This window comes from Quercus robur, chromosome 11 (genome assembly GCF_932294415.1).
Source record: "Quercus robur chromosome 11, dhQueRobu3.1, whole genome shotgun sequence".
NCBI lineage: Eukaryota > Viridiplantae > Streptophyta > Magnoliopsida > Fagales > Fagaceae > Quercus > Quercus robur.
This window is the reverse complement of record NC_065544.1, coordinates 1,323,689-1,337,609: the sequence shown is the minus strand read 5'-3', so window position 1 is coordinate 1,337,609 and position 13,921 is coordinate 1,323,689. Positions and strand designations below refer to the sequence as shown.

Here is a 13,921-nt window from a genome sequence, read left to right as displayed (position 1 = left end):
AACTAGTTCTTTCACCCACGCTCTATAAATTCATTGTTTGGGCTTGTTGGGCTTAAACCCAATCCCATACTGGGTCTAATCCAAATTCAGTTCTTACAGAATACATTGGAAAAACTTTTAATGTAAAAGGAATCTCCATTGATTTTTATTTTCTTTTTACTTTACTGAACAATCTCAATTGAATTATTATAGTAGTTTATCTGATATATTTATTTAAAAGTAATTGATGGAGCTGTCACTCATTAATAATTTTTCCAAATACACAAACAAATCATTCCAAAACTTTAAAATATATTACAGCTCAAGTTCTCTTTATTTAGAAAATCGATCAATACCACTTAAATACAAAACTCTTATAATTACTACAAATGTAGTAAACAGAATAATATATTATTTGGAAAAAAAAAAAAAAAAAAAAAGCCATACCATAGTCCTAAAACTTTAGGGTAGGTAAAAGGCACGATTACATGATAGCATCAGTTATATGTGGAGAATTACTTCTGTTCTCTCATATTCTGATGTGACAAAAAACATTAATTAATTAGCACCTCGTTGATTCACCATATATATAGTCGAGAGTAGCAATGACACCAAAAACAAAAGCTTGATCAATGCCTGGTTTCACCACCACATGATAGAGATCCTTGCTTGCCATCAATTCCTGCACCTCCTTCTTCACTCCAACCTGCACTTCATAAACAACAAATCCTTATGAAAAAACCTCAGACAACATTGATATTAATTAATTTAAGCATCGCAGTGTACAAGTTTATAGCCAGAATAGTATCAAATCAATTACCTGCGCCACAATGTTGCCTTTGGTGTCGATGATGCTACAATCTCTATCTGGGAAATAGCCTTTGATCGTAAAGTCCCAATCTTTGTTGCTTACCCTGGGTTCCATGGAGATTTTCATTGCATTGTTCCTTACCAAACAGGAGTTGGGTTCTTTTAAGCTGAAAACTAACTTTTGAGACCCTTCATAATCAAAAGTGTAACCTTTCCATTTCTTGTAAATGCTTAGAGCCTCAACCATTCCACCCTTCTATTTTTTTTTTTAATTAAAGAAAAGAATAAAGGAAAAAAAAGAGAGGAAGATGTCAAAAGTCAAAAGTCAAACGACAAGAATAAATTCATCTTTTTGGTTATTTAAACGTGTATATATTTTTTAGTGTTAGTTTGGTTAGCAACGCATTTGCCTTTGTGTTGGCGTGCACCTTTTTTGGCTGGGTTCCGGACACTGTTCACGGGACTTGCGAGTACGGAAAAATGTAAATTTTACTTTAAAATTGAGTCTCACAACACTATTAATATATTTAAAAATTATTTTAATACAGTGTTTTCATTTTTCAGTTTTTAGCAATAAGCGATATCCAAACAAACCCTTAATATATTGTGTATATGCCTTAATACTTGCTCAAGAAGTCATCAGAAAAGGAAGACTTGTAATGTGATTATTTTTTCAAGAATTTTTCTTTTTAGAAACCAAAAAAGATTTTTTTTAAATCCCAAACATTTTAAGGCAATGCTTCAATAAGCAGGCTTATATTTCGAAGTCCATGTATGGATTGACAATCCCACCAGCATTTCTTGTTTCAGGGAATCATGTTCTCGTACCGAAGACTAATGTTTCTCAACAATGGTTTTCCCCAATTCTCCCTTCTAATCCATAGTTTCGAGAGAATAAAATCTTCTCCATTTCAAACATATTTATTTCATAATTGAAATCGAATATTATAGGTTTAAAACGGTATGATACCGTGTTATTTAAAATTTTAAAAATAACCTTTTTATTTCACATGAAATAAAAAGACCAACGGTACTTACTAGCTAAGCTACATAATAATTTGAAAATAATGATCAGAATCAAAGCATCACCATCACTTCGAGTCCTTGAGGCCATCCAAATTACCATGCCAAATATCAAGGACGTTTAAATTAATGCATGTATGCATGTGTGTGTTTATACATATAACTTGTTTGTGGTGTACATTTAATTAGGTACCTTTCGGCGGATCAGCAGCAAAGCATCTCCATCACCATCTCCATCTCTCAGAATCAGCTCATCTTTTATGCCAAGAGTACCACACCCATCAACCCTGAAAATCACCTTCTGATTACAATCTGTCACCACAAAACCTCCTCCATTTGTCACATGTGGCCTCCTCCTAACTACAAGGACTACCTGCGAAGAGGAACAGTAAGTCTTGTTTATGATTGGAATCATATTAGCCCTTGTACCCATCTTTCTCTATACTTCCTTCAAGCTTCGTATATTGCTCTCATGCAACAATACTCTTATATATAATGTTGGGACTTGGGAGGAGAAGAAAGAAGCTTGCTTTGTTTCTTTATTAAATTCAAAAGGTTCGGCAAGACTTGACAATGCGATTCATTGGAGTCTAGAAAGTGAAGAGAATATGTGGAATACATAAACATTGCTTGTTGAAGAGGAGAATTGATACCTCACTAGCGAACTAGATGGGAAAGTCCCCGCAGTTGTTTTTATTAGTTTCCTATTAAGGGTGCGTAGGGATAAATATTAAAGTTTGATATATTATAATTTTTTTATTTTATTTTAATTGGTATCGGGTATGATTTGAACTTTGAACTACATATATATAAGACATCACAAACAATATCATTATCACTTAGTCGTTACTTAAAACTTCGATGACATATTAGAATTGGTGAATAATAAAAATAATATTAGTATTAGGTACATGTATAATATAAAAGTGATTTTATATCAATCACATGAGTCTGTTTGGTATTGATTTTTTCATTGGACTTTTTACTTAAATTGATTGTGCAGTTTTTTTTGAAGTATATTTGCTAGAGTATGCTTTAACTAACTTTATTTAAATAAACAAATATACTTAAAAAAAAAAAATGCATCCAAATACACTATCACATTAATTAAATAAAATAGAAGAAGCTACTATCCTAATAAATTCCAATGATTGAGATGAAAGTCATTGGTTGATTGAAAGCAAAATGAAGTTTCCTCATAACTAAACAATATACATTCAAAAGAGGCTTTTTGAGCTTTTTGAAATTTGCGGCTTAGTGAGTAGGAAGAGAATCATTTGAAAGATATGAGTCTTAGTATGACAGAGGACATTTGAACACGATTTCCTTTCCTAGGGTATCTTGTTAGGGTGGATTTCGGAGTAACGGTTGGCTCACCCTAAAATGCGTGCATATGATCTAGTTTAAAATTTATCATGGAAGATGTATATCCTGACACGTGGCAAAAAACAATATATCGCTGAATACTAAAGGTTTTTTATTTTGCTAAGCTAGTAGACAGGGACTAAGGTTATATTATAAAAGAAAAGAGGACAACTTTTCTCTTTGATGGGGGGTTTCAGAGAAATGATGGGCTGGAAAAAAGGAAAAGATGAAGACTTTTCAAACTCACCTCAAGATTCTTAAGATAGCTTCTTTATATATAAAATCATTATTCAAAATTTTTTTTTCGATTGAAATGCAAAGAATCTATATTATGGTCAAAATTAAAAGGATTAATTGCATTTCCTACCCCCTCCCTCACTCCCATATAAAATCATCATTCAAATTTCTATTATTTCGATTGAAAGGTAAAGAATCTATCTTATGTTCAAAATTATACGGATTAATATCAACCCCCCCCCCCCCTCTCCACCTCCCCCCTTCAATCTCCATTTTAAGAACAAAATCATCTTCTTCTTTTTTAATTGTTAATATGCAAATTTCCTTCTATCACTAATATATTTTGTTACATTCAAATGATAACACTTTTTTTTTTGGGGTAATTTGTTCATGTTTCGTGGTTCATTAAGCCTTTTATAAACATTAAGCCACGTACAATTTTGCAATCCAAATCAAATAGGGGTAAAAATAAATTAAGAGTGTGTGTGGAGGGAGAGGAGGTGGGGTCACAGGGAGTAGATTGAAGAGGGCAGAAATTGGTGAAATTTTAATTAATCTTATTTGGATGTTTTTAAAGGGAGAAGAGCTTGAAGGAATTTGGAGGGGTATAATACTTCCCCCAACCCTTAATTTTAGTTTTTTATTTTTAATAATTCGATAGTTATAATAGGAGAAGGGATATGAACCTTGAATATTACTGTTGAAAACATCAAGATTCAGCCAAATTAGGGAAATTTGGTTGGGGAAGAGTGGGGTTCAAGTTATAAATATTGAAAAAAAAAAATTCTCAAATTTTACCTTATATGTCAATTTGTATTAGTTTCTTTAAAATTCGCAAATAAGGGTTTATAATTGTCAATTTAGATGACTATGTTTTAGAGTAAAGAGCAAGGCTTTCTTTCTCGCTTGTAGTCATGTAGGAGTTTGTTCCTCCAGATATTAATAATGTTGTTATGGTTGATTTACCAACCTTGGAATGATATTCATGATGATCTTTTTCTCAAAAAAAAAAAAAAAAAAGAGACCATTCCCTTCCCATCTATTCCCCATACTTAAATTTTAAAACATCCAAAAAAAAAAAAGCGGGGGAGAGATATTTATTCCCTTTCCTCCTACTTAATTTTAAAACATCCAAAGAAGAGGAATGGGCATTCATCTCCCCTCTCCTCTCCTCTTCTTCCCCCTACCCTCTACTCCTCCTCTCCCTTGAAATTTACAAACACACTATATATTTATGCTGGGTGAAAAAAATTATTTAGGTGGAAAAAAGCATTCATTCGGGCTAATTCCAAGCACCACAAGATTTTTCAAAATATCCAATTTGATTTTTAAGCACGAACAACACTTAACACTTTTTGAAAGTTTCCATGCTCCTCCAAGTCCTTTGTTTCCTCCATCTCTAGTTATTATCCATCCACCATATGCTACCCAGAAAGTCCCTCGTGCATATAGTTGCAACAATCTAGTCATTATCGGACTTTTGCAATCAAGACCAATTGTTGGATATATGCAAATGGGTCCAACTTTTTTGATGAGATTCAGTTCCTACCCACAATTGAGATCAAATTTAAACAAATTTGATTTCAAATTTCCTATCCATCATGCTGGTTAGAGAGCTTAAAGGTCATGGTGTAAGAAGCAAATTAACTCGTAACCTGGCCACAATTAATTTTTTGGGAATTGAGCACAAACAGTGTTAAGTGTTAAGTGTTGTTTGTGCTTAGGAAGAAAATGTGATATTTTTTAAAAGTCTTGGTAATGCCTATCATTAACCTAAACCCCAAGGATTGTTTTTGTGTTTTACCCATTTATTTACCGGTGAATCATCATCCCAATTCAAAGCACAAACTATTTCTTTAAAAAATATACAATATCAATATATTCCCCTCATTGCTTGATTTGAAAAGAGAGAATAATTTGAAACAATATAAAATTAATCCTTAGAAGTGGGTTCCAGTTAACTCAACTAGTAAAGTCTCTAATGGTTGTATAAGAGATCTGAGATTCAATCTCCTTCTACACCAAAAATTAATTGGTGTCTTTGTCTGATGATAAAGAACTACCATCAAAAGCAGGCGCTATAGGTTGAAACTCACTCAAAAAAAAAAAAAAAAAAAAAATCTTAGAATCATTCTCTTAATTCCCCCCATTCCTTGAAGGTGAAGTTAAACAATGAAGTTCTAAAAATTCTCAATTCACAACATGGCTATACCAAGAAGCAATCTCATGCAATTTACAGTCTTCTAAAAATTTCATGAAAATAAAAAAATCTATTTAAAGGAATCATTCACACTATTTGAAATTATCACCCCCAAACACATTAAGACAACACAAAACCTAATAGCAACCCAAATTAAGCCACCATAACCTCCCCCCACCCCAACACCATATCTACAAATTAACTACTTATTTGACTAACCCATGTCCCTGGTGGCCAAAAACCACACCCAAATAGTTGTTGGGAAATAGTCTCAAATTCCAATTGTGACTTGGAAAGTTAATTGGGTTTCCTTGTTGAAAAATGAAAAATTAATTTGGTTATTTTATTTTATTTGGTTTCCTTATCTCGGAAGAAAAGGCTATTTTTTGGAGTGGATGGAAAACCTAATCCTTGTTAAAGAATTAATGTATTTTACATTCATAAGGGAATAGGAATTGAGTCTTTTAAATAGACATTACTAAAAAAATTTAATGGCTTGGCCTAGGGGCTCTCCTTACAAGGAGAGAGAGAATTATAGAATTGGGCGTGAAACCGAGAGAGAGAGAGAGATAATAAGGTTTGTGTTTTGTTAACAATGTTATTTTGTAAAACACACAAAATTAAGGAGAATTTGTGAGGCTTATTTGTGGTGTTGCAAAGTGAAGAATAAGAAGAAACTGCAATGAGTGCAGTGAGTGTGTGCAAAAGTAAAGAAAATAAGGAGATTTTCTTTAGCCGTTAGATATAGGGTCAGTTTGGATAGAACTTATTTTGCTGAAACTGAAAACTGAAAACTGAAAACACTGTAACAAAATAATTTTTAAATGTGTGAATAGTACCGTGAGACCCATTTTTAATGAAAAAGTTACTGAAAAGTGTAATGGCACAATTGCACTTTTAGTCCCTACATTTTGAAGTTTTTCCATTTTAGTCCCTACATTTTATTTTTTCCATTTTTAGTCCCTAAAACCAATTTACGCTTTCCGTTTTAGTCCTTTCCGTCAGTCAACCAACGGAAATAGCTGAGGTGGCAGCCGGAACAATTAAAATATTATAAAAAATGCCACATCACCCTGACAAATCAGCATATATATTTTAAAAATTAATTTATTAATTTTAATTAAATAAAAAAAATAAAAACATAATTAAAAATAATAAAATCAAACCTAAACCCAGAAAATCAAATCCAAGAACACAAATTCAGAATTAAAAACAATGAAATCAAATGCCTATGAACACAAGAACACAAACCCAGAAAATCAAACCCAAGAACAAGAATTCAAAATTAAACCCATTGAATCAACTTCCTTTCCCACTTAAAATCAAATCAATAATGCAATAAAATTTGAGAAGAGAACAAAGACCAATGCTGAAAGACCCATGCTGAAAATCCATAAGTTTTTCTCGTTCTTCCCCAAAGATTCATAGCCAAAATCATAAAATCAAAGAAAACCCAGAAATCTCAAACACTCAAAAACCCAAAAACTCAAACAAAACCCAGTTTATTTCAAACAATCAACAACAAAATCAAACAACAAGGCCAACTCGGCTCATTGAATCAAACAAACACACAAACCTAGAAAAACCCAACCAAACTCAGCTCATTGAATCAAACTCGGCTCATTGAATTTCTTTTTTTTCTGGTTTCATTTTTTGGGTTTGGGTATTTGATTTTCGGGTTTGATTTTCTGGGTTTGGGTATTCGTTTTGGGTTTCTTATACTCGGCTTCGGATCTAGCCAGCGCTTCCAGCGTTTCTTTCAACCGTGCTTGAAAATTGCCGGAGTCGGATTCTTCTTCGTTTTGGTGGGTTCGGAGCACGGTCTCTAAGGATGAGAGTTGAGCTATCTCACTCGATGGCGAAGCTTGAAGGCAACGGCAGAGCTTGAAGATGACAGTGATAATGGCAGAGCTTGAAGGCGATGGCAGTGCTTGAATTCGACGGTGGCGATGGTAGATCTTGAAGGCGATGACGACGATGATAGAGTTTGAAGACGACGTTTTACTCGCCTGGGTTTGTTGTTGTCGGTTGTGGCTTTTGCTCACTGGGGTTCACTTGTTGTGGGTTATGGCTTTTGATCGCCGGAGTTTGCCGCCGTGGGTTGAATCGATTTTGAGGCTTGGGTTTGAATGGGTTGTGGGTCTGAATAGGTTGTGGTTCTTAGGTTGGTTTTGAAGTTTTGACGGTGTGTGGCGTTGTTTTGGTGGTGGGTATAAATTTTGGTGGTTGTGGGTTGCTGTTGGTGGGTATAAATTTCATGTTCTTGGGTTTGATTTTCTGGGTTTGTGTTCTTGTGTTCATAGGCATTTGATTTCATTGTTATTAATTCTGAATTTGTGTTCTTGGATTTGATTTTCTGGGTTTAGGTTTGATTTTATTATTTTTAATTATGTTTTTATTTTTTTTATTTAATTAAAATTAATAAATTAATTTTTAAAATATATATGCTGATTTGTCAGGGTGATGTGGCATTTTTTATAATATTTTAATTGTTCCGGCTGCCACCTCAGCTATTTCCGTTGGTTGACTGACGGAAAGGACTAAAACGGAAAGCGTAAATTGGTTTTAGGGACTAAAAATGGAAAAAATAAAATGTAGGGACTAAAATGGAAAAACTTCAAAATATAGGGACTAAAAGTGCAATTGTGCCAAGTGTAATTTGTGGGTCCGTGAACAGTGCACATATACACTGTTCACTATGGAAAGTCAACCTTTGCGGTTACTGTTCAATGAACAGTAATCGCATTACTCCAAAATGCGTGAAAAAAAAAAAAAAAAGAGAACAAAAACACAGCTTCAGAAACGCAACGCAGCTTAAGTGGAAACCAAACACACACATACACAAAAGAAGATATTATTATATTTGGTGTGGATCTCAAGTTAGGCATAAATTTGAAAGAATATATTTTAATTGATTTTATAATAGTAATTTATTCGAAGTTTGTCTCATGAATTTTCATTTCAAGGAGAAAATGTTTGCACATATATTTTTGTGTTCTTACTAGAGATTGATATTTTGGCTTGGTAATTTTAGTGATAATATTTTCGGGGAATTGATTAAAATTGTTGGTTGTTTTTCTTAATTCACACAAGGCTAGATTGAGACCCCATAAGTGATATCATAGCTCAAGGTAGTGTGCAACAAGGTGGCAAGGTGTTTAGGCTCCTTTTGTAGGTGGTGTGCAGTAAGGTGGCGAAGTATTCAAGGTCTCCCATTCATAGTTGTAGTTGGGACATAGCAAACCTAAAAGGTACACACAAACGATCCTAGAAAAAGGCCAATCAAAGGAGTATTGTTAATCGGTGCTAATTCATGGTGTAGCATGAGGTGTTCCCATGCACAAGGAAGTGCGGGCTGGATTCTCATGAATGAGCGTGCGGGGTTGACACGTGGTTCCTATAGATTGACACGTGGTTTTCATAAATAGCATATGAGAGGCCTATAGAAAACACACTGACGAAGGAAAGAAATTCTATAGGTGAAGAGGAACGAGTAGGACTTGTTTGTTGGTCCAAGTAGGCCTAGAAGCTCATAAAAAGGCAAAGACTCACATATGAGAGAGAGATGATTGGATATACAGGTGTGAGCGAAGTCCCACATTACATAATAATAAGAAAAATGAATGGTTCATATATCATAATTTGGCTCAAACAAAGAGGTTTAAAATTTTAGGTTAAGTGATATCCTATATTGTAATCACGAAAACAAATACATATACAGTATACCACATAAATTAGCGAGGAAATGGTGCCTAGGTTCTTTGTCGGGTGTTTTTGTACCTAGCCATTGACAACTCATTTGCCATGAGAAACATATTTCAGAGCACTAAAAGATGAGAGAGCTGTAGGTTGTTTAACTTGGACTTAATTAATTAAACTTGGAAAGATCAGATGCGAATCAAATTTGCAAAAATAGATCTACTTTGACCATCAGTTCACAGCTAACCCAATGGCACTTCACAGCTCCCTGTATGAGGGAGTTTGACCATCAGTTCTCACCAGTCTTTCAAATAGATCTACTTTGATCAAATTCAACAAAACTATTCGGCTCAATCATAGATTTAGTATCATAGGTAAATCATTATTTACTTTAGTATACATATAGATTCTGTTTTTTTGTTGTATTTTCACTTGAACACAAACTGTATCGAATAACACAAATTCCACATTATTTTTTTCCCAAGTACAACAGGGAATTCAGTTTCTTTATCAAAAGAAAACGAAATCCTAATACAATATAAAAAATTAAAAAATCTTCTTTTTTGTTGAGAAATTAAAAGAAGGAAAAATCAAAGAGAAAGACAGGGGAACTTTACTAGAGCCACCGTCGGAATTGGTGGAGCGGAACACGGTGGCTGCTAGCTGTAACCATGGAGATTGAGCATCAACTTCTCTCTTACCCGTTTCTATCCAAACCCTAACCCATCTGGGTCTGAAAAGCATCAAATTCTCACTTAAACACCTGATTCTCTCCAAACCCCAACCCTTACTCTCTCTCTGATTTGGGTCTAAAAAGGATGCAAGTGTGTGGGGTCGGGATCTCAGCTGGTGAGTTACTATATACTGTTTTTTCTTTGTATTTGCTTATGGGTTTGAGTTGGGAATGCGGGAAGTGACGGGGTTGAGGGAGAGGCAGAGAGCAAGCGTGGAGGTGGAGAGACCGGTGGAGGCGCAGTCGGGGTTGAGAGAGTGGAGCGCTAGGGAGAGTGAGGGAGAAACTCAGTTGAGGTGAGAGAGAGGAGCCATGGAGTTCTGATGAGAGAGACAGAGAAAGTGAGAAGAGACAGAAGAATGAGAGAGATAGAGAAAGTGAGAAGAAACGTTGAAAACTAATGTTAAGTAACTCATTGTTCTGTTAAGTGTATTTTAAATGGCGTGGCTGATTTTAGGCCATAGATTGATTTTAAATCAATCTCAGCCTTTAACTGGACACTCTCCATTTCATATTGGAATGGAGAGGATCCGGATCCCAAATTTGCAAGCGTTTAATGCACAAGTACAACGTGCAATAACTGTGGGGCGCAAAGCATTCGCCATAAATTATATCAAGGAGGATGATCCTTTCATTTTCAAATAGACTGTCCATTTACAATATGTAGAAATATAAGTACTCCTACAATTTTGCTAGTAGACTCTAGCAATACATTTTGGTATAAATGGTGTGGGCGATGACTCAAGGAAGGCTGCAGAAATGCGGAGTAGTGGCGCAGAGTTTTTACCGATTGACTCGACAGTTGGAGGAAAGGCTCATAGGGGAGGAAGTGGAGACTTGGGCGACAGTGGCTTGGTCCATTTGGAACGCCAGGAACAGGTTTTGTTTTGAGGAAAAACAATCCCAGCCAAAGGACATCCTTTAGGCCGCTAAAACCCTTGAACAAGACTACCAGCGATGGAATAGACAGTTGGCTGAGCCATGCTGAGCAACCGAGGGACTTTTACACGATCAGCTCTTGTAGCCGTTTACTATTGTATGGTCCGTACCCTATATACCAAAGGGAGTTTATGTAATAGTTTTCTCGGACAAAATGGGCTTCTGTCCTTTTTGGGCAAAGTAATTAGCCTTTTGCCCTTCTTCCCAAACTAAATAGGGAAATGCCCCTCTTTTGAAAATCGAGTTTCTCAAAATCGATTTAAGCCCTATAGTGACGTTTTCAAGGACCTATAGTGACGTTTGTAAAGACCTATAGTGGTGTTTTGTAACTTGATATCCATGAAATCGAGTTATAGGCAATTTAATTGCCTATAACTCGATTTTATGGATATCAAGTTATAAAACGTCACTATAGATTCTTAAAATGTCACTATAGGTCCTTAAAAAGGTCACTATAGAGCTCCAGAATTTTATTTTTTTTTAACTCGATTTTGAGAAACTAGATTTTCAAAAGAGGGGCATTTCCCTATTTAGTTTGGGAAGAAGGGCAAAAGGCTAATTACTTTGCCCAAAAAGGGCAGAAGCCCATTTTGTCCTAGTTTTCTCGGCTTTTGTATACTTTATGAGGCTTTTTTTAAAGCCCAATAATCAATAAAATTTCTATATTCGCAGTCAAAAAATAAAAATAATAATAATAATCAAATTTGCTGGGGAAAAAAAAAATCAATTGGTATAAATGGTGTCACAAACTAACAATTTGCTTTTCGGTCATTGTAATTAAACAATAGTTCATTTTATAAAGCACATCATATGTCAGATTACAAAAATTTAATTCAAAACTACACCAATAAGTCACTTTTGTGTAGTGCACATCTTAAAATAAACTTGAAATTAAGACAATAAATATAATTTACTCATATAGGAGTGACAATATTTGACACGGCCCTCAAATAAAACACATTTTTTACCAGTTTATGTTTGGTGTAAATGGGTTCATGACGAAATAGGTTGACACGTTTGGACACAATTAATAAACAAGTCAATTTTGTGTTGATTTGTCTGACTTGCAATCAACCAAAACAACCCGACTTAGATTATGTATTTTTAAATTTGGGTGGAACTTCATTGTATTTTAGATTTTAAGATATTAGTATTTTAATTGATGTTATTATGAAAATGCAATTTGTGTATAATTTATTTATTTATTTTATTTATTAGAATTTATATGACTACACAATATAAAAATATGTTAATAATTTTTGGTCAAATTCTATAAAATGGGTTGAAATGGGTCTTTTAGTGACCCAACAAAAATTGTATTTTAAGCATGTTACATGGGTCATGTCTAGTCAACCTGCTTAATAAATGAGTCATATTGAGATTGAGGGATTTTAATAGTTATTAAAAAGTTTGGATAAGGGTTGACTAGTGTAGTAGAATACTTCTACTTTGACACAATATAAACACGACACATCGACATGAATTGCCACATGTACAGTTATTTTTGTCCTTCCTTTACTTAGGAAAGAACAATGATAAATTATAATTTAACTCTATGTGATTTGACCCTATCACAATTTAGACCAAAAACTTTCAATTATTATATTTGATTGCCAAAAGTTTGAGCGAAAATGAAATCATTAGGGTTATGTTGAAATAAACTTAATGATCTAATTTTATTTCAAATTTTAAAGGGTTAAAATCTAACCTTTAAAAAGTTTATGTGCTAAATTGTGATATGATCAATCTCAATGATGATTCTATATATGCCTCACTGCTTGAATCTGACTCTCAAAGTGAGGTACCACATCTCCAAAGTAAGTTGCCTCAATGGATGTGGGCTTCAAATGTGGCAATCTATTCAAACCAGGGCATGAAGGATGGTGCAGAGAGTCCGAAGTCCTATTGGGGTTGGAATGATGAGGACATGGAGAATGGAAGTGCTTACTGGCTTACTGCACATTTTCAAAAAATTTAGCACTGCTGGAGCTGCCATTGATACTCCCAAGACGGTTGACGATACCAATAGTTGAGGAGGAGCGTTGGTCAAAAGGGTATGCTATTGCAAGTGCTTCATTAGCACCCATTCTTCTGGCATTTTTGTGGAGCACCCAGGATGATGTGAGTTCTTTGAGTGGACAAATAGCATATTTTATTGGTGTTGTTTTGGGTGGTATATTTGGTGTTCTTGCATATCTATACACAAGACCTGATGAAGCAACTCGCAAATTTTTATTTCTATGGGTTTTGGGAGGATTTTTCATTAGCATTATCTGGTTCTACATTGTTGCAAATGAGCTTGTTGCTTTGCTCGTGGCCTTAGGTGTAATTTTTGGAATTAACCCATCAATACTTGGAGTGACTGTATTGGCATGGGGAAACTCAATGGGTGATTTAATGTCAAATGTTGCATTGGCAATGAATGGTGGAGATGGTGTACAGATAGCCATGTCAGGATGCTTTGCAGGGCCTATGTTTAACACGCTTGCTGGTTTGGGGATCTCAATGCTGCTTGGAGCCTGGTCTAAGAGACCTGCCTCATACATAGTTCCTAAAGATAGTAGTTTGTTTTTGACTATGGGATTTCTAACTGCAGGACTTATTTGGTCACTTGTTGTGTTACCAAGAAATGATATGCGCCCTAACAAGGTGTTAGGAGTTGGCCTTATAGTAATCTATCTGATATTTCTCGCTTCTAGGATGAGCACATCGAGGGGTGTTGTGTCAGTCATAGGTGCCTATTGACGACTTGTGTATTCATCACTAGCATGGTCATATTTGACAATTTCTGAACCTGAGAGCACAGCTCCTCTTGATGGTGGTCGGTTCATCCTTGTGCCTATATCAGATTAAACTCATGCAACCGGGTTTAGAGCCGAGTTGGAATGGCAGTGATAATGCCATAAATTGTGTCTCATAGCAAATGAAAGTAAATA

General features: G+C 34.8%; 2 protein-coding genes across 2 annotated transcripts; one reads left to right on the top strand and one right to left on the bottom strand.

Annotated features, from left to right (window-relative positions):
- Window positions 1-405: 405 nt before the first annotated feature.
- Window positions 406-2,261, bottom strand: LOC126707542 (protein LURP-one-related 6-like). The gene is made up of 3 exons (XM_050407240.1): window positions 2,006-2,261; window positions 800-1,045; window positions 406-685 (listed from the first exon to the last, which is right to left on the bottom strand). The coding sequence occupies exons 1-3, from the start codon at window positions 2,243-2,245 to the stop codon at window positions 542-544; spliced, it is 630 nt and encodes a 209-aa protein (XP_050263197.1). The 5' UTR covers window positions 2,246-2,261; the 3' UTR covers window positions 406-541.
- Window positions 2,262-12,723: 10,462 nt separating this feature from the next.
- LOC126707025 (cation/calcium exchanger 4-like) lies at window positions 12,724-13,730 on the top strand. The gene is made up of 2 exons (XM_050406610.1): window positions 12,724-12,925; window positions 13,015-13,730. Exons 1-2 carry the CDS (start codon window positions 12,724-12,726, stop codon window positions 13,728-13,730), a joined length of 918 nt encoding a protein of 305 aa, XP_050262567.1.
- Window positions 13,731-13,921: the final 191 nt, after the last annotated feature.

Excerpts from the sequence above, each read along its gene's own strand:
- LOC126707542 (XM_050407240.1), bottom strand. The coding sequence starts at position 2,245 with ATGGGTACAAGGGCTAATATGATTCCAATCATAAACAAGACTTACTGT. Across the intron at positions 1,046-2,005 it reads TGCTGCTGATCCGCCGAAAG|AAGGGTGGAATGGTTGAGGC; the intron begins GTACCTAATTAA and ends AAAAAAAAATAG. Across the intron at positions 686-799 it reads AAGGCAACATTGTGGCGCAG|GTTGGAGTGAAGAAGGAGGT; the intron begins GTAATTGATTTG and ends TATGAAGTGCAG.
- LOC126707025 (XM_050406610.1), top strand. The coding sequence starts at position 12,724 with ATGATCAATCTCAATGATGATTCTATATATGCCTCACTGCTTGAATCT. Across the intron at positions 12,926-13,014 it reads TGAGGACATGGAGAATGGAA|TTGAGGAGGAGCGTTGGTCA; the intron begins GTGCTTACTGGC and ends CGATACCAATAG.